The sequence below is a fragment of the Lepus europaeus genome, chromosome 7 (genome assembly GCF_033115175.1).
Source record: "Lepus europaeus isolate LE1 chromosome 7, mLepTim1.pri, whole genome shotgun sequence".
Taxonomy (NCBI): Eukaryota; Metazoa; Chordata; class Mammalia; order Lagomorpha; family Leporidae; genus Lepus; species Lepus europaeus.
Window position 1 is genome coordinate 67,546,180 of NC_084833.1, and position 20,418 is coordinate 67,566,597.

Below are 20,418 nucleotides of genomic sequence, written 5' to 3' on the forward strand. Positions count from 1 at the left end.
ACAGCCTCTTTGGACTCAGCCCAGGAGGGGAGCAGATGGACAGATTGTCTTTGGTCCTGTAAAGCATAAATACTAGCAAACAAGAAGTACTCAGTCTCCTTATTTGAAGAATGGCAATAAAGTTGATAAGGTGGTTAAATGAAACAGGCTTTTAAGTGAAAGTAGACAGTCAAATGTTAACTCCCAGACTGTCCTCAGACCCCATCTCTCAGGTGAAAAAAACACCAGCTGGGTGATTAGGCTCCGATTCCTTAAGTGAAGGTTTTATGGACATAATCCACTTTTAAGAAAGCCACTAAAGTAAAGCATAACCCACGATGATTCTTTTAACATCCTAGATCCTCCTTTGAGAGGAAAAGCCTGTTGTCTTCATCAGAAAAGATTTCACCGAGAACCCAAAAAATTCTGTAACAACTAATATCCCTGATCTGGTAATTAAACCAGATCCTAATCCCCTAAGAAAAAGCAGCAGCAGCTAAAGGCTGCTACATTAAGGCTAGGATATAGACAAAGCCACTGACAAAACATTCACTTGGTTATTCGTTGGCCCCTTAACACCTGCCATTCCCCCACTTCCTCCACTGGGCCAGTGGTGCATGAACTACTGTCATCCTTGGTGACTCCTCTTATGGTCTTTTGTGACCAGATGGCCACATGTCTGTCTCCTCCAACAGGCTAGGACGTCTAAGCACTGGAATCCTGTTGATCATCTTTGTAACTTCATGGGACGTGACAAGGCCTGACACAAAACAGGCGACTGTATAATGTGTGAATGAAACAAAGATTCTTCCTACCAAAGGAAGCAAAAGTGGTTTTCACATTTTCCTTGCACTGAAAGTCCTACATTGAAACAATAGGATTCAGGCAGTATCTTTTAAATACATACTTTTAAAAAAAATATACGACTGGGGCCATGGCGCAGTAGGTTAATCCTCCGCCTGCGGTGCCGGCATCCCATACGGGTGCCAGGTTCTAGTCCTGGTTGCTCCTCTTCCAATCCAGCTCTCTGCTGTGGCCTGGGAGAGCAGTAGAAGATGGCCCAAGTGCTTGGGCCCCTGCACCTGCATGGAAAACCAGGAAGAATCTCCTATCACCTGGTTTCAGATTAGCCCAGCTCTGACCATTGAGGCCATTTGGGGAGTGAACCAATGGAAGGAAAACCTTTCTCTCTCTCTCCCTCTCACTGTCTAACTCTACCTCTCAAATAAATAAAATCTTTAGGAAAAAAAAAAAAGACATGACTATTTGCATTGAGAGTAATTTTTGTTACATCTCAAGAATAAAACAAGCACGTTTAATTTTTGTTTTCCCATCCAGTCTATCTTCTAAAAGGCAGAGGTACTCTGAGGCAGGCGCTGTGGCACAGTGGATTACGCTGTCACTTGGGCTGCCCATGTCCCATGTCAGAATGCCAATCTAAGTCCTGGTTTGAGCTTCTGATCCAGCTCCTGCTAATGCTTTCTGAAAGGTGGCAGATGATGGCTGCCACCCATATGAGAGAACTGGCTGGAGGTCCAGTCTTGGCTTAGGCCTGGCACAGATCTGGCTGTTGGAGACATTTGCCAAGTGAACCAGCAGACAGTATATCTCTTTCTCCATCATTCTGCCTTTCATGTAGATGAAAATAATAAACTTTTTTTCTTTTTTAAATTGAGGGATTTCTTGGGCTCATTTCTCTTATTTATGAAAGTTTTGAGCCTGGTGGGTTAGCAGAATTATTTCCCCTGCCTTTTAATTCATATGTTCCTCCTTTTCAGTTAGCACACATTATTCTTCATCAGGAACAAAATGAAGGGGAAAAACAAAAATAAAATTCATGAAGCCTATAAATGACAAAGATTTTGGGAAAACAGGAAATTCCACACAGTAATCAAAGATTATACCACAGTACTTAAAAGGGTGCTCATTACCCTTTCCCAAGGAAGATAAAATCAAAGAATCCTTAGGGTAGAACATCTAGTCCAAGCACAATAGGCTATCTAATTCATAGAGGCCAGTGTGAAACAAAAATGCAGGGGTGGGTGCTGTGGTATGGGGGACCAAACTGCCTTTGGGATGCCTGGTTCAGGTACTGGCTACTCTGCTTCCAATTCAGCTTCCTGCTAATGTTCCTGGGAAGCCACAGATGAACCAAGTACTGGAGTTTCTGCCATCCACGTGGAAGACCAATGAAGCTCATGGCACCTAGCTGTTGTAGGCATTTGGAGACTAAGCCAGCAGTTGCAAGATTGAGCTCTGTCATTCAAATAAAAAAATCTTAAAAAACAAAAAAGAGGCTTTTTACTCTGCATGTAGCCTTCCACCCAACCTTTCCACTCTCACTCCCACACTGCTCCTGTCCTTCCAGCTCATGATGGCCTCCAGCCCTGCACTGCCAACCTTCCTCTTTCTGTAGGACACTGGAGACTGTGGGCTCCGCTGCTCCGGGCCAAAGTCAGGAGCTGCGAACTCAGTTCAGCTCTCCCATGTGAGTGGTAGGGACTGAATTACTTGAGCCATCATTGCAGAAAGCAAGAATCAGGCATGGAAGTAGAACTTGAACACAAGAACTCTAATATAGGCTGTGGCCCTTCTAACCAGTAGGGTAAATACCTGCCCCCCATTTTTTAAAATAATTTTTGAAAAGGGACTGTTTGTCTTTTTCTTTTTTTCCTAAGGATTTGCAAAGGAGTACATCAGAGCAGGTCAGGGTAGGCTGGTCAACATTACCTTGATTCTGAAACTGAATAAGGACATAACATACAAAGAAATCCACAGACCAACAACCTGATGGACATAGATGCCAAAATTCTCAAAAAAAAATACTAGCGAACTGAATTCAACAGCACATCAAAAAGATCACTCACATGATCCAGATTTATCCTAGGATTCAGGGAAGGGCCAACATCCACCAATCAATAAACATGGGTTGGGCACTGTCACCACCATTGTCAGCCAGGACTCGAACAGGCGCCCATATGGGATGCCAGCACTGCAGGCAGTGGCTTTACCTGCTACACCACAGCACTGGCCTTTCTCCATGTACCTCTCATTCTCTCCCTCCCTCTCTCCCCTTCTCTCTATGTATCTCTGCCTTTCAAACAAGTAAATAAATCTTAAAAAAATAAAAATTTAACATCTGTTAATGAAAAAAACCCTGAACCAATTAGGTATAGATGGAATATACCTCAATGTGGTAAAGGCTATATATAACAAATACATGGCCAACATCATATTGAATGGGAAAAAGCTGACAGCATTTCCTCTAGGATCTGGACCAAATATGGATGTCTATTATCACTGCTCTTCATTCAACGTAGTAGTAGATGTTTTTAATCATAGCTGTTAGGCATGAGAGGAAACAAAAGTCTTATTTATTTATTTAATTTTTGACAGGCAGAGTGGACAGTGAGAGAGAGAGACAGAGAGAAAAGTCTTCCTTTTAGCCGTTGGTTCACCCTCCAATGGCCGCCGTGGCCAGCGCGCTGCAGCTGGCACACCGCGCTGATCCGAAGCCAGGAGCCAGGTGCTTCTGGTCTCCCATGGGGTGCAGGGCCCAAGCACTTGGGCCATCCTCCACTGCACTCCCAGGCTATAGCAGAGAGCTGGCCTGGAAGAGGGGCAACCAGGACAGAATCCAGTGCCCCGACCGGGACCAGAACCTGGTGTGCCGGCACCACAAGGTGGAGGATTAGCCTGTTGGGCCACGGCACCGGCCGAAACAAAAGTCTTAAAAATAAGAAAGGTGGAAGTTAAGAAAGGTGGAAGTAATGATCTCTCTTCGCAGATGACACGATAAAATAAATAGAAAAATCTAAAGACTTCACTCAAAATACTAGTAGAAGGGGCCGGCACTGTGATGTGGAGGGTAAAGCTGCCCCCTGCAGTGCTGGCATCCCATACGGGCGCTGGTTCAAGTCTCGGCTGCTCCACTTCCAATTCGGTTCTCTGCTACAGCCTGGGAAAGCAGTGAAGGATGGCCCCTGCACCCATGTGGGAAACCTGGAAGAAGCTCCTGGTTCCTGGCAGCGGACCAGGGCAGCTCCAGCCACTACAGTCATCTGAGGAGTAAACCCAGCAGGTGGAAGACCTCTCTCTCTGCCTCTCTGTAACTATGCCTTCAAATAAATAAATAAATATTTTTAAAAAGATCTTCTTTTATTTATTTGAAAGACAGAGTTACACAGAGAGGCAGAGACAGAGAGAGAGGTCTTCCATCCGATGGTTCACTCCCCAAATGGCCACGTCCGAAGCCAGAAGCCAGGAGCTTCCTCCAGGTCTACCACATGGGCGCAGGGGCCCAAGGACTTGGGCCATCCTCTACTGCTATCTCAGGCCATAGCAGAGAGCTGGATCAAAGAGGAGCAGCCGGGACTAGAACTGGCGCCCATATGGGATGCCGGCGCTTCAGGCCAGGGCATTAACCCACTGCGCCACAGCGCTGGCCCCAATAAATAAATCTTTAAAAAAAATTAGTAGCATTTTTTTCTACCAACAATGAACTCACTGAGAGAAATTTTTAAGAGCAATCCTATTCACAATGGCCGGTACTGTGGCGCAGCAAGTTAATGCCCTGGCCAGAAGCACCAACATCCCATATGGGTCCTGGCTGCTCTACTTCTGATCCAGCTCCCTGCTGATGGCCTGGGAAAGCAGTAGGAAATGGCCAAAGTGCTTGGGACCCTGTCCCCATATGAGAGACCCAGAAGAAGCACCTGGCTCCTGGCTTCAGATCAGTCCAGCACCCACCATTGTGGCCATTTGGAGAATGAACCAGCAGATGGAGGACCTCCCCCCCACTCTGTAACTCTGCCTCTCAAGTAAATAAATAAACCTTTAAAAAAAAGGGGGAGGTATTCTACATTCATGGTTTGGAAGAATTAACATTATTAAAATGTCCACACTATCTAAACAATCTACAGATTCAATGCAATCCACATCAAAATGCAAATGAAATTCTAACAGAACCAGAAAAAGACAATTCTAAAATTCATACAGAAGCATAGAAGACTCCAAAAAGTCAAAGCAATTCTGAGCACAATGTAAAAAGCTGGAGGCATCACAACACCTGGTTTCAAAACACACACTAATGTGCAGTAGTAACCAAAGCAGCACGGTACTGACATAAAAACAGAAACATAGGCCAGGGGAACAGAATAGGGACCCCATGGTTACATCCATGCACTACAGCCAGGCAAATTTTGACTAAAGTGTCAAAAACATACCCATGGGGCCGGCGCCAAATTGGCTCATTTGGTCAATCCTCCACCTGCGGCACTGGCATCCTATATGGGCGCCAGTTCTAGTCCTAGTTGCTCTTCTTCCAGTACAGCTCTCTGCTGTGGCCTGGGAGGGCAGTGGAGGATGGCCCAAGTGCTTGGGCCCCTGTACCCACAAGGGAGACCAGGAAGAAGCACCTGGCTCCTGGCTTCGGATTGGCACTGCGCCGGCTGTGGCAGCCATTTGGGGAGTGACCAATGGAAGGAAGACCTTTCTCTCTCTCTCTCTCTCTCTCTCTGTCTATAACTCTGTCAAATTAAAAAAAAAATCCTGCAGAAAGGATATACATATGCAGAAAATTTAACCTTGAACCTCCCCACCAACATCACCTCTCACGCTACACAAAAATTAACTCAAAATAGATCAAAGACCTAAATTTAAAATCTGAATCTATGAAACTATCAGAAGAAAATATAGGGGAAGAACTTTAAATATCAGTACAGGGCAGGTGTTGGGCCAAGTAGTTCAGATGCTGAAGATGTCCATGTCCCATCTCAGAGTACCTGGTTTAGGGTCTCATTCTGGCTCCTGATTCCAGCTTCTCTCTAGTATGGACCCTGGTAGGCATCAGGAGATGGCTCAAGTGGCTAGGTCTATGCCACCCTTGTGAGAGACCAAGATTGAGTGACTGGCTTCTAGTTTTGGCTTGGCCCATCCCTGGCCATTGAGGAATTTGGGAAGGGAACCAATAGATAGAACTCTGTCTCTCTTTTAAATATTAAAATGTGTGGGATTACAAAATTTAAAAAAAGAATAGTACAGGCAACGATATTTGGAGTACAGACCCCCTAAAACTCAAGCAACAAAAGCAAAACCAAACAAATGAGATTATATCAAAATAAGAAGCTTTAGTATAGCAGAAGAAATGATCAACAAAGAGCCAACCAACACAATGGGAGAACATTTATCTGACAAATGATTAATATTCAGAATACAGTGAGCCTCACTGCTGCTGGGCACTGTGAGGCTGTGTACATGCTGCCAGCTGGCCAGAGCCAGAGTCAGAGCCTGAAGGAGGAGGTGGTGGGCCTGCAGACCTGGCCACAGAGCTCAGTCAAGGCCTCTTGTCTGTATGGGCAGTTCCCCAAGTTCCCAGAGGCATCACTGGTGCCAGTCCAATGCCAATCTATGATATTTGGGACACACTCTGTGTTCTATGGGAAGGTGGTCCTGCTGGACATTTTGAATGATGGTATGGAGGACCTGCAGGACAAATATGTCACCCTCATCTACACCAGCTACAGTGCAGGCCAGGCCATCTAATGTGAAGGCATTGCCTGGGTACCCGAAACCTTTTGAGAGTCTTCTGCCTTAGAACCAGGAAGCCAGCCCTTCATCATGGGCAATGAGATCTCCTAGACTTACCACACCTCCTGGACTTGTTGCTAACCCAGCAGATCATGGCCTCTGGCTGCCTAGATGCCTTTCATGTGCTCCCGATCCACATGGCACACCTCAGTGCCTGCACCAAGCTCAAGGCTTTCCTGACCTCTCCTGCCCATGTGAACTGCCCAATCAATGGTGATGGGAAAAGGTGAGGGTTTGTGAGGCCTGCAGGAGAAGGCTGATCTACCTGACTCCTTCTCCCCACAATCAATATAATTTTCTAGGGAGAGGAAAAAAAAGGTATCCAGAATATATAAGGAATTTAAAAACAACAATAACAACAAAAATACACAATCTGGTTAAGAAATGAGCGAAGAACCTGAACAGACATTTCTTGAAAGAAGAAATACCAAAGGCTAACAAGTATACGAGAAACATTCAGTATCACTAGCTATCAGGAAAACGCAAATAAAAAACGTAATGAGTTAGCATTTCCCTCCAATCAGAATGGCCATTACAAAAAAGACAAAATGGGGACAGAAGGGAACCTGTTGTTGGGAATGTAAATCAGTACCATCATTATGCAGAATATGAAGGCTCTTCAAAAATCTAAAAACAGATTTACCACTTCACGCACCTCTCCTCTTCTGCATATATATCTGAAGGAAAAGAGATTTCTTGGGTATGAGCCCAGAAGTAGAATTACTAGATCATATGGTAATTCTATGTTTAACTTTTTTGAGAAACTGTGACACTGTTTTCTGCAGCGCCTGTATCAGGTGGGATGTATGAGCAATGCGTTTGTCCACATCCTTGCCAACACTTGTTATTCTCTATCTTTTAGATTATAGTAACCCTTGAGTATGAAGTGGTTTATCTTTGTGGCTTTGATTTGCATCTCCCAAATGGCCAATAATACTGAGCATATTTTCATTTGCTTATTGGCCATTTCTGTATATTCTTTGGAGAAAAGTCTATTTAGATCCTTTGCCCATTTTGAAATTGAATGGTTTCTTTGTGATTGCTGGTCATAAGAGTTCTTTATATGGGCCCCAGCCGCCCACTTGGGAGACCAGAAAGAGGCTCCTGCTCCTGGCTTCAGCCTGACCTAGCCTTGGCCATTGCAGTCATTTGGGGAGTGAACCAGCAGATGGAGGATCTTTCTGTTTTTCCTTCTTTCTCTCTGTAATTCTGCCTTTCAAATAAATAAATTTTTAAAAAATAATATAGCTTTAAAAATATGATCTTCCTTGATTCTAATGTGTAGCTAGATTTTAGAATTACTGATTGACACTACCTACCTCCAGTGGAGCCCAAACCAATGTCAAAGAGCATTTCTGCAAACACTCATTTCAAAAAGGTGAGCTATTTTTTTTTTCCTAAATGAAAGTTATTCAAAGCCGAAACATAAGTCAGTTTTTCTTCTTCTCACCTGTCTCCTCCCAGGTAAATATAAATGAAACACTGGATTCTGACAGGGGTAACTGTGCAGGGCAGTCTGAAATAGACATGCTAGGGCAGACTGAGAGGACAGAGGAGAATCAAGGTGAGCTCTTTCCTCTAGGATGGCAGACAGGAAATAGGGAACAGGGTGCTGGAGAACTAAGTGCTAGAAGAAAGCTGAATAGCAGAGAAATGGCAGTGGTGCCAAGGTAACTAAAGAAACACCACAGAATACCTTTAGCTTCAGCATGTTTCTTAATTTCCCATCCGAACATAATTAGGGCTAGGGGTCCAATTCCTTCATGCTCTCGCCCCTCTGCCAAACAGGAGAACTCAGCGAGTGAGTGCCGGCCCTCCTGAGCCCTCTGTTTTCGTACCTGTGCTCTCCTCAGCCTGATTGAAGCCACAGATCTGGCAGATGCTCTGGACCCACTTATTCATGTCTTCTTCCGTCTCTGCCACCAGGTAAAAGGTACGCTCGCTGGTCTTGATGTCAAACACAAAACTATCCTGCAGCTCCTTCTTGTTGAAGGTCAGGCCTGCGTCCACCTGCTCACAGAAGTTCAGGTTGATGATCCGCAGGGGCTTCTTGGAGTGGTCATTCTTGTAGTATTCGAGAACATCTGGATCACCACTCATCCGGCCGCTCCGCAGGATGAACCAACGTTTCTTCCAGGCCTAAATCACACCAGGAAAGAGCAAGAAAAAAAAGGGAGGGGAGTCATTAGTTATTTCACAACTTTTAAAGATCCCAAGATAATCATAGGTTAAGGATAGGGACTGTAGGACCTGTAGGCCATACACGGCTGTGTCTATACTTCAGATTCCTTAAGAATTTCAAAATTGGAGGGTGATCTTAGCATGCCTATCAGTGCAGTACTTCAATACAGAAACAGGGTCTTTTTGCTGTAAAACTGCATGTGATGTTCTTAATCTATAACAGGAAGTCGGATGAGCAGCTATCTTTTGAAGCTACAAAACAGATCCAGATACATAGTACTTTTAGGCACAGCAGAACTTGGAAAACCCTAACATCTCAATTTTTACACAGGAACCCCTACTAAGGCATGGCAGTTAAAATAATCATATCACACAAAACAAGTAGCAGAAAAACAAGTCTCCTTACTTCCTGTGACGTGGCTTTTACTAATTCCAACACTTTGGAAGAACTACAGAGAAGCTCTTCCGAGAATCCAGGGGTCCATCTAGCGCTTGGCCAGCTTCTTCACGCACTTACCCTTTTCTCTGAAGCATCTAACTTCAGGATTCCCCCCCCCCCTGTTTTGTTTATGGCTATATCCTTTGTATTTATAATACTGCCTTGCACATACTAAGCACGTGACATGGATTACTCAGTGACAAAATGCTTCAAAACGCTCTATACTATAGAATTTAACACTTGATTACACATTCCTTTATGTTGTGGCCTACTGGTCTACACTGTCTCTTCAATGAGACTGAGTCATCTGCGAACAGACACCACACAAGGTAGTAACAAGACTTCATAAAGACAACAGCTTTGGGTTCAGACTCACCTTTACCACCAACTTGCTCTGTGAATTTCGAATGAGTCATTTACGTCTTTGGATCTTGCCTCATCTATACAATGAGAATCATCACCACTTGGCCTATGTATCTCACTGGATTTACAATATGCGAACCAAACCAAACATTTTGTACACAACTCTAAGCACTACGAGAATACGATTTTCACAATTCTGCAGACCGCACAGAACCTATACTTCATTAATCTCACTGCTTTTCACTCTCGCCTTTTCACCCTGTGTTCATTTCCCTCTTACCCAGCTTTGTTTCTGTAATGCATCGTTATAATCACTCCTTTACTTTTTTCTCTATTCCTCATACTTGCCTGGCAAAACTACTGCCCCCAGCTAAATCCACTGCTCTGCCTACTCTGCGTGTTCTCATTCAGCTGGAGCAGCTGAGAAAATCACACAACCACGTGGACTGTTCCGACTTGACCTTCAAGAGGGCTCTTGTGTGCCCGACAATACCGTATTTATCCAGCCTGTGGCTTTCTCCTGCTCCTAAGCAACAATCTCTGAACTTCTCTCTCTTTAACCCTCTACTCCTTTGTTTCTTACCTCAGGAGAAAACACGAGCCATCAACAGAGAACGCACACACGCAAGCTCACCACACTGACCAACCTTCTGTACTGGTGGCTGTGCTTTCTGTTACAGACAGCTTGCTCAGTCCAGGATGGCTTTCTTCCTTTTGTGCACACCTTTTCACCTACCTAGGGACACTTCCACAATGCTCCCTCTCTTTTGAATCACTGCATTTTTCCTATCAGGCCAATTCCCACCTGGACACTGGCTACTCTCATCTTAAGGGAAAAAAAAAGTTTTGCATTTTGACTTGACCTCACATTCCTCTCCAACTGTGACTTATTTTTTTTACTCTTGTCTATAGTTAAACTTCACAGAGTTTTCTGTCTACTAATCTTTGTTTTCCTCTCCTATCTGACAGCACTGTAATGAGGCTATTCCTCCCACTGCACCACAGAAGTGCATCAAAGGTCTCAGACCTCAAAGCTGCACAATCAACTCTTGGGCCTTAACTTGATCTCCCAGCAACATACGACTGCAGTTGAGGATTCCACGCTCCTTCAAGCTCTTTCTTCACTTGGCTTCAGCAGTCACTTTCAGCTCTCCTTCTGTCTCCAGGGGCTCTTTTCCAGTCTCCAAGGCTACAACTACTCCTCATCGCTCTGTCCCTCAAAACACTGCTCAGTTCTCAGGCTTTCTCTTCTCTTTCCACATCCTCTCCTTAGGTTATTCTGTTCAATTTCACAGTTTAAAAGCCAACCTGTGGGGCTGGGACTGCGGCATAGTGGGTAAAGCGGCTGCCTGCGGTGCCAGCATCCCATATGGGTCTGGGAAAGCAGTGGAAGACGGCCCAAGTCCTTTGGTCCCTGTACCCGTGTGGGAGACCCGGAAGAAGCTCCTGGTTCCTGGCTCCTGGCTTTGGATCAGCCCAGCTCCAGCCATTGTGGCCATTTGGGAAGTGAACCAGTGGATGGAAGACCTCTCTCTCTGCCTCTCCTCTCTATGTAACTCTTTCAAATAAATAACCTTTAAAAATAATAAAAAGATAAAATAGAGGGGGAAAAAAGCCAACTCGTTGCAGCAATTCCCAAATTTTTATCTCCATCCCAGCCCCATCTCCTGAATGCCAAAGCCTTGTCTCCAATTCTTTACTAGCAGGCATCTCAAAGTAAATGTATCCAAATCCGGGCTCCTGATATTCCCCAGATCTGTTCTACCTGCACCTCTCCCATCTCAAGAGGAACTATGGTCCTGCAGTTACTCAGACCAGAAATCTTGATGTCATAGCTGATTCCTTTCTCTCATACTCCGCAGTGAGTCCATCAGCAAACCCTGTCAGCCCAAACCATTCAAAATATATCTGCAGTCTGGTCTGTTCTCCTCACCCTCATTGTTAGGCACCAGGACTAGCCCGCCACTGTGTGATCTTCCTGCTTCCACCCGTTCACTTGCAATTGATTGTCAACAGCAGAGCCAGAAGGCAGGAATGTGACCACTCTGCACAAAACCTCTGAGGCCAACCATCTCTGAGCAAAGGCCAATGGCTCCACCACTGCTTACGGGCCTCTGTGATTGATCCTGACCTTTCTTCTCTCACCCTTTCTGTCTTGCCCACTTCAGCACAGCCAGTGCTCTGTATTCTAGTTGTTCTCTCGGCCCAGAATACTCCCCTGTCAATAGTCTCATGGCTTCTTCTTTCCTTAAAGCCTTTGCTCAAACGTCACACTACTAGAGAGGCTGTTCCTGATCCCTCAGTGCTCACACCCTCTTTCCTCCTTACCCTGCATCACCAAATAGCACATTTTTGTGGACTGTCTGTATCAGCCTCCTAGAATATAATGTCCACTAGCACAGAGGTTGGTTCTTCTTATTCTATGCCACATCCTCATAGCTGGTGCATCAGTTGTAGTCCCTTCAGTGCCTGTGTCTGTGGGAAGAACTGCCCCAAATCACTTTGTACACGTCCAAGAATGAACACACACACACACACACACACAGAGGCATCCTCATAGACAAGAAAACGATGTCTCTGCTACAAATCACATCATAGCTTGCCAGCTTCTGCTTCCCAGGAAGTGGTGCAGGTTGATAAATGGTTATAAAAATGCTGATCACTTATGATAGGGCAGGCAAGGCTGTCTGGTCCAGTCCCAAATTCACATCCCTCTTCTGTCACAAGATCTTGTCTCCAATTCCACACATTTTTTAGAATACCAAGATCGCAAGTCAGCATAAGCAAACTCAAAGTGTCTAGCCTCACATATACTGTTCCCTGGCTGAAACACAGCTTTCCTTCTTCCAAACCGTCACAAGATTCCTATGTACTTTTCATGGCACGTCACTAAAAGTACTATAGGTATTTTTGCACCTGTCTCTTCCCAACTAGATGAACAAAGATCTTTTTAATCTTTCTCATTTCTCCTGGTCTCATTTAAATTTCCTCCTTCTCTTCCTCCCTTGTTTCCATCCATCCATGCATCCATCCAACAAACATTTATGTAGGATTACTATGTTCTAGCCATTATTCTAGATGTGGCGCACACGGAATGAATTCCTGGCCTGCACAGAACTTACAGGTGAATAATAACTAACTCAGCATTCTCCAAACATACTATACAACCTCATGACTTCAAATCTTTGTACAAGCTGTGGCTCCTGCCTAGAATGCCCTTCATCTTACTGCATCTGTCCCTCTGGAAAACTCCTGTGTCCAGAGAGGCCTGTGTTAACTCTGCCCAGGAGAAGCTGGTACTGAAGTTTGTGTTTCATTAATAACCTGTGCATCTCCACACCCTATTCCCACCTCTTTTGGACTTTCTTCCCCAAACTTTGGCATTTCAATCGCTTTTATGTCTTTCTTCCCTTCAAGCTGTTGAGTACCTTGAAGTTAGGGCCCTGTGTTGCCAAAAAGCACTTCACAGAATGCTTAGCATACACATGAACTCAGTAAAGATCTGTTAATTATTTTTTCAAAGCTTATTTATTTATTTGAAAGGCAGAGTTATAGAGAGAAGGAAGGAGAGGGGGAAGACAGACAGAGAAATATACTCTATCCACTGGTTTACTTCCCAATGGCCTCAATGGTCAGGGCTGGGCAAGGTGGAAGCCAGGAACCAGGAGCTCCATCCTGGTCTCCCACATCTTGGGTGGCAGGGGCCCAAGCATTTGAGCTTTCTTTGGTTGTTTTCCCAGGCACATTAGGAGTGAGCTGGATCGGGAGTGGAGCTGCAAGGGGCTGGGAACTGGCTGCCCATATGGGATGCAGGTATTATAGGTGGCCTAACCACATCCCTGGCCCCTGTTGCACTTTCTTCTCATTTAATGAACATGTTCATTTATTCTGAGAACACAATTTAAAAGAAAAAAACATAAGTAAACTTTCATTGTAGGGAAGAAGAAAGGAAGACAGCAAGGGAATTATAGAAAAAAAAAAGTAGGATAAGGGGATGAAGCAGTTTTTCTATGATGCGAATTCTTTAGCAAGTATTCTCTTTATTCTGGTAAGTGTGGTGATCATGCAATAAATATTTATAGAGGGATCTGGGAGCTTCAGCTGAAAAGTGTCCTATGACATAGAAATGCAGAACTACCACTGGATCACTAATACATAATGAAAAGAGAATATGGGAACAGAAGCCCTTACAGCCATATAAAATCTCACACAAAAAATTAACTAAAATTGGACAGCCTTAAATGTAAAATACAAATAGAAGTTGGCAACCTATAAAAAATCTAAGTGGGGTTTCTTTGATTCAGTGCTTGAAACTAGTCAACATAATCTACCCTATTAACAGGCTGAAGGAGAAAAATCACAGTCACATTAATCAATGCAGAAAATACATTTGATGAAAGTCAGTACCCATTCATGATTGTAAAAAATGACTCTCTGCCAATTGTTAAATCAACAACGGGAGTCACTGGGTACATGCTCCCCACATAGGATCTCTGTCCTTAATGTGTTTTACTATGAAACTTAAAAACACTTTAGTCGAACAATACTCTATACCTTGTGCAGTTGTGTGAATGCAGCCTGTTGAAATCCTTGCTTAGTATATACTAAGTTGATCTTCAGTATATGAAGGTAATTGAAAATGAAACTCGATAAAGGGCGGGATGGGAGAGGAAGAGGGGAGGGCCACAGGAGGGAGGGAGGTTGGGGGGGAAGCCACAACAATACAAAAGTTGCACTTTGTAAATTCACATTTATTAAATAAAAAGAAAATGACTCTCAGAAAATAAGAGTATCTTCAACCTGATACATATCCTCCACAAAAGAACAATAGCTGTTGTATATACCAATACAATGTTTTGAAAAGCTGTATGCTCTTTCTTTAAGATAAGGGACAAGGTAAGGATGCCTGCTTTTATTACTCTATACAGTGTTGGAATTTTACGGTAGTAAAGTAAAAAAAAAAAAGATCTAAAAGACATAGATTGGAAAAGAAGAAAAAAATTGTCTCTATTTGCAGATGTCATGCTTGTCTGCATTGAAAAGCCCTATAAATCTATAAAGAAATTTCCACCTGGAACCAATAAATGCGTCCCACAAGGTCATTTGTAATTGCTTTTTTTAAAAAAAGATTTATTTATTTGAAAGGCAGAGTTACACAGAAAGAGGAGAGGCAGAGAGAGAGAGAGATGTCTTCCATCCTCCTCAACTGACTACAATGGCCGTAGCTGCACCGATCTGAAGCCAGGAGCCAGGAGCTTCTTCCAGGTCTCCCATGTGGGTGTAGGGGCCCAAGGACTTGGGCCATCTTCTACTGCTTTCCCAAGCCATGGCAGAGAGCTGGATAGGAAGTGGAGCAGCTGGGACCCATATGGGATGCCGGCACTGCTAGGCGGTAGCTTTATCCACTACACGAAGGTGCCAGCCCCCTGTAACTGCTTTCAAAAACATGATAAAAGTATCAATCTAACAAAACATGGGCAAGGCATGTATGCTGAAAACTACACAATGCTAATGAAAGAAACCAAATAAGACTTAAATAAAGGGAAAGACCTAATCAAGTCCATAGATTGGAAGACTCAACACGGTACAATCTTCTCAAGTGATGTACAGGTTAAAAAAATATGTATATGTTAAATGGAATTCCTATTCAAAATCCCAGCAAGAGGTTTTGTGGATAAGATTGTAAAATGTAAATGGAAAGGCAGAGGAAAGCAATAGCTAAAACAGCTTTGAAAAAGAATTTTTAAAAAAGGAGGAATCAGTCTACTGGATTTTAAGACTTTTATAGCCTATGTGACATTTGAAGAGAGAGACTCACATAGAACCATGGAGTAGAATAGGGAATCCAGTAACAGATCCACCCTATATGCTCACCTGACTTTTTACAAAGATGTAAAAGTAATTCGGTGGAGGACAGATAGCTTTTCAACAAATAGCTCTGAAGCGAAGAAAAGGAACATAATCTAAGTCTCACACCTTTTACAAACAAATGTTAAAATGAATCACTGACTTAAATGTAAAACTGTAAAATATTTAGAAAAATACAGGAAATCTTTCAGATCTGGAATACTTCTGCTGACAAAACAACAAGTACGTCCTCTAGTATTTAGTAAAACAAGTTCACATTTTAATGAACACTTTGGAGGAAAAAGAAAAGAGGCAAGACCCAAATACTCCTTTCAAGTCACTTCAGAAATTTACAAAGTTGCAAGAAGATAAAACATTAATATATATCCCTAAAAAAATGAGCAGGTTTTTATAAGTACTATATAAAGAAGTATATTATGCTCTTCTACCACTGAACTCAAACATTTAGGGAGTAAAGGGGAAGGAGAGGGAAATGCATGAATATGAACGATGAGGAAGAAGAAATGGAAAAAGGAAAACCAAGAGACAGAAACACCATTTAGGAAGCTGTTGCAAGATCTGCAATAATGAACCAATATGATAACCTCTATTAGAATAGCACAAAAATAGGGAGACGGAGTAAAAGAAATGCAAGTCCCTTTACTTAACAATGAGACTTAAAGAAGTTCATGGCATAGGGGTCCCTGTCAAGAAAGTTAGAACAAAGAATGTGTGCTGAGAATCAAGAGTATGCCACCACTTTCTGTGATGAAACAACAGTGACTGCTTTTCTTTTATACCCAGGTCCAGTCAGAAAACAAACCATTGCATAACCATCTAGACCACAGACACAAATGTGGGTTCATATGACCTGGAAGTTGCATCACTCCTAGCTGTTGAGAGAGAGTGTGTGTCACATGAACCTGTCTGTCCTTTGGGTTAGATCCCAAGGCCTCCAAGCATGCAGAACAAGGCCATGACTTCCTCCTATTGCTCTTAGCGCACAGAAAATGTTTATCTTTGTACTTTTCCTTTAAAAAAATTATTTATTTACTTGAAAGGCAGAGTGACAGGGAGACCTGGGGGTGGGGTGAGGTGGTGTCATTCATCTTCTGTTCATTCCCTAATGTCCACAAATTGGGGCTGGGGCAGGCTGAAATCAGGAGCCAGAAACTCCATCCGGGTGTCCCAGATGGGTAGTAGGGATCCAGAGCCATCATCTGTTGCCTCCAGGCACATTAACGGGAAGCTGCATTGGAAACAGAGCAGGGACTTGATCCCCACATTTTGAGATGTGGGTATTCTAAGTGGCAGCTTCACACACTACATTACAAAACCCATTCCAGAAAACTGAAGTTAGGCCCCGATTTAGTTTCATGATGGTCTCATCACATGAGGAGTGCTATGTTCTTTTCTGGTGTTGACGAAGGGATCTGAAATCCCATCATACCTGAATTCATTGAGACTCTGTGTTCTAAGATATAAGGAGGTGCTGACATGTGGAGAATTTTATTTATTTCAAGTGACCATACCTTTTGAAGCAGAGTTAGTGCCAGCAGGAACATGCTATGAAGAAGCAGATATGGGCATTTTTTTTTTGAAGTAAAAACTTAAAAATTTTTTAAAAATTATTTTCATGTTCATTTTGTTTAAAGGGGAGAGAGACAGACAGACAGATCTTCCAACTGCTAGCTCATTTCCCAAGTAACAGCAATAGCCAGGCTGGCTCAAGCAGTTCAGGAGCTCAGAACTCAATCTGAGTCTCCCAGGTAGGTGGCAGGTCAACTATGTGAGCTATCATTTGCTCCTATCCAGGGTACACACTAGCAGGAAGCTGGATTGGAAGGGGAGTAGCTAGGTGTCAAACCAGGCATTGCAATATGGAATGCAACTGCCCCAAGCAGAGACTTAATCACTCTGCCAAAAGCCCACTCCTAGAAATTAAAAACTTTTTTTTTTAAATCAGGTGCTTGAACACAAGTTAATGCACTTCTTTTAAGATTTATTTATTTGAGGGGGAAGGGGAGGGGAGGGGAGGGGAGGGGAGGGGAGGGGAGGGGAGGAGAGGAGAGGATCTTCCATCTACTGTTTCACTTCCCAAATGGCCGCAACAGCTGGGGTTGGGCCAGACTGAAGCCAGGAGCTTCTTTCGGGTCTCCTACATGGGTAAAGACTTGGGCTATCACCTGTGCTTTCCCAGGTGCATTAGTAGGGAGCAGGATCAGAAGTGAAATAGCTGGGACTCAAACTGTTGCCTATATGGGATGCTGGCACTGCAGATGGCAGCCTAACCTGCTGTGCCACAGTGCTGGCCCCAGAAATTAAAAACTTTCTAAAGTTGTGGTCCAAAGCAAGTCCTTTGGAAACTCAACAATACAAATATACTTCAAAATGTTCATGAAAGGGGCCGGCACTGTGGCTCACTTGGTTAATCCTTCGCCTGTGCCGCCGGTATCCTATATGGGCGCCGGGTTCTAGTCCCAGTTGCTCCTCTTCCAGTCCAGCTCTCTGCTGGCTTCAGATCAGTGCAGTGCCGGCCGTGGTGGCCATTTGGGGAGTGAACCAATGGAAGGAAGACCTTTCTCTCTTTCTCTCTCACTGTCTATAACTCTACCTGTCAAATAAAAAAGTTCATGAAAAATGAAATTAAAAGATAAATTAATTTTACTGCAAAAGCGATTTGAAATCAATGCATAATTTTTAAAAAAATAATACACACTTTTTCAGGAAGTTTTTGAAGATTCCTTGTATGTGTGGGCTTCAAAATGTTTTTTGGACTAAAATAAACTTTAAAAACTTTTATTTTCCGTGAACTTTCTGCAGTGATCTTGGTGATTTTGAAGAAGAGACAGCCTAGGCCAGTTAGCAAACTCTCTTATAGAGGGCTAGATAGCACGTATTTTAGACCTTGCAGACCATATAGTTTCTGTAACAATTATCCAGTTCTATAGCGGCATGAAAGTGGTCACAGATAAGCTGTAGGCAAACAGGTGTGGCCATCTTCCAAAAAAAGCCAGCAGGCAGGATTTGTTTGCCGATGCCCCAGCTACACTGGGGATAAGAGAGTTGGGAAGGGAGCTCTTAGAGATCTGGGAGTGGATCAGCAGGTGGACAAGAAACTATAAAGTCTCTTCCAACCTTGAGAGCCTCACGCAGCTTTAACTGAGCAAATCTGACAATGGAAAACACATCATTTAATCAGATTTCATTTAATTTAATTCAGATTCTTGGAACAGAAGAATGTGCTTTGCTGAATAACCATGTATTAACTAGAACCCACTTTTAGTTTCAGCCTTGACAGTTGAAATATTTCTGAAACTCGAGCATATTCTGCTTAATATCAGATAAGAAGGCTTCTTTGATAACATAAGGGCTTTCTCAGGGCTTCAAGTCATCTTTCAGATAAGTCTCATTTATGCGGCTGAAGTTGTAGGAAGGGCAAGCTCTTTCTTGGAAGAGGTTTTGCATAACTCCTAGAAAAGGGCATGTCCTTTTAACTTCCCTCTTTCTGATGAGGGTAAGGCGGAGCACTGCCAAAAAATGGCAAAAGTCCTCTAAAGTGCGGATTACTTTCCACCCCTATCTAACTGGGTAACCATTAACAGGACCTGTTAGTTAGGCATATTAAGAACATAATGCTTGGGTCAGTTAGAGCCGTGGCCTGCGGCATTAGCATCAGGCACTGGTTCAAGTCCTGGGTGCTCTACTTCGGATCCAGGTCCCCGCTGATGCGCCTGGGAAAGGAGGGGAGGATGGCCCAAGTGCTTGACCCAGCGGAAGCTCCTAGCATCGGACTGGCCCAGCCCTGGTTGTTGAGGCCATCTGGAGAGCGAACCAACAAATGGAGGAGGTTTCTCTCTGTCTCTCCTTCTCTAACTCTCCTTCTCCAATAAATAAATCTTAAACAAACAAACAAACAAACGAACCCACAATGCTTACATCTTCAAAAACTCTTCTAGAAAGTTATTTATTTATTTAATATGACAGAAGACAAGGAGAAGGAGAAAGAGGGATAGGAAACTTCCTCTGTCCACTGGTTCACTCCCCAAATGCTGCAACACTGCAACAACTGGGGCTGGGCCAGGCCAAAGCCAGGAGCCTGGAACTCCATCTGTCAGGAACCCAAGTACTTGGGCCACCATCTCACATTAGCAGCAGGCACCCTAGCAGCAGCAGCAGCAGCAGCGGCTTAACCTGCTATGCCACAACACCAACACCATCGTTGCTTTTTAAAAAAATTCATCTCTCTCTCTCTCTCTCTCTCTCTCTCTCTCACACATACACTCACTCACTCACATTCTTACTTCTCTTAGTGAAGTTTCTCTTAGTGAAACTTTCACTAGGTGATGTGGTCTGAGTTCCAGCAAACAATCACAAAGACATAGAGAATTTGATCTGACTTCTGAGTACAGGATGTACAATTTTATCTGAATATATTTCAGTATGAAGTACACTAAACCAGTCTCATTCCCACAAAAGTTCAAAGCAAATAATCAGAGTTCAGTGGAGTCCTGAAACAGTCACACGACTCTGGAGGAAGATTTCCTGAGTGAGGAAGTGCTTTATGTTACCCTTCCTCTAGGAACCCCTCAATTACTCGGGACCATTGGAGCTTCCTACTCTCTTGGAGAATAAAAGAATGGGCATTTTCTGAGCTCCCATTACATGCTATGTGCTTCGTGTCTATTATACTAACCCTCAAACCAATGCTACAAAGTACCTAGGATCCACTTTGGAGAGGGGAGAAAAATGCGGTTAACAGAGATTAAAGAATTCACAGAGTTCAGAACCCTAGGTCCTCTTGTCCTGTGAGTTAGGGTTAGGTCCTAGAAAGAACTGGAGGTGAAGCTAAAGCAGAAGAACTGCTGACTGCACTTTGGCTAGCAGTAGCCACAGTTTATGAAAGGTATACATGTTCAGTTAATTGGTCATGGTAGATGGCAATAGTGAGACTAGGATCTGGGTCTCCTCTACTACTTCAAAAATGATTTCTACTACTTAAGTTCAAATCCCTCAGAAGG

At 43.5% G+C, this 20,418-nt stretch overlaps 1 protein-coding gene across 2 annotated transcripts in view; it reads right to left on the bottom strand.

Moving 5' to 3' along the window:
- Window positions 1-20,418, bottom strand: part of GAB2 (GRB2 associated binding protein 2) — a 193,231-nt gene that overhangs the window by 52,432 nt on the left and 120,381 nt on the right. For both annotated transcript variants that reach the window (XR_009866390.1, XM_062196775.1), the window contains exon 2: window positions 8,406-8,706. Coding sequence is in view for 1 of the 2 variants with exons in the window: in XM_062196775.1 (XP_062052759.1) it covers window positions 8,406-8,706 (301 nt within the window). In the remaining variant the exon portion in view is untranslated. The remainder of the gene's footprint in view (window positions 1-8,405; window positions 8,707-20,418) is intronic.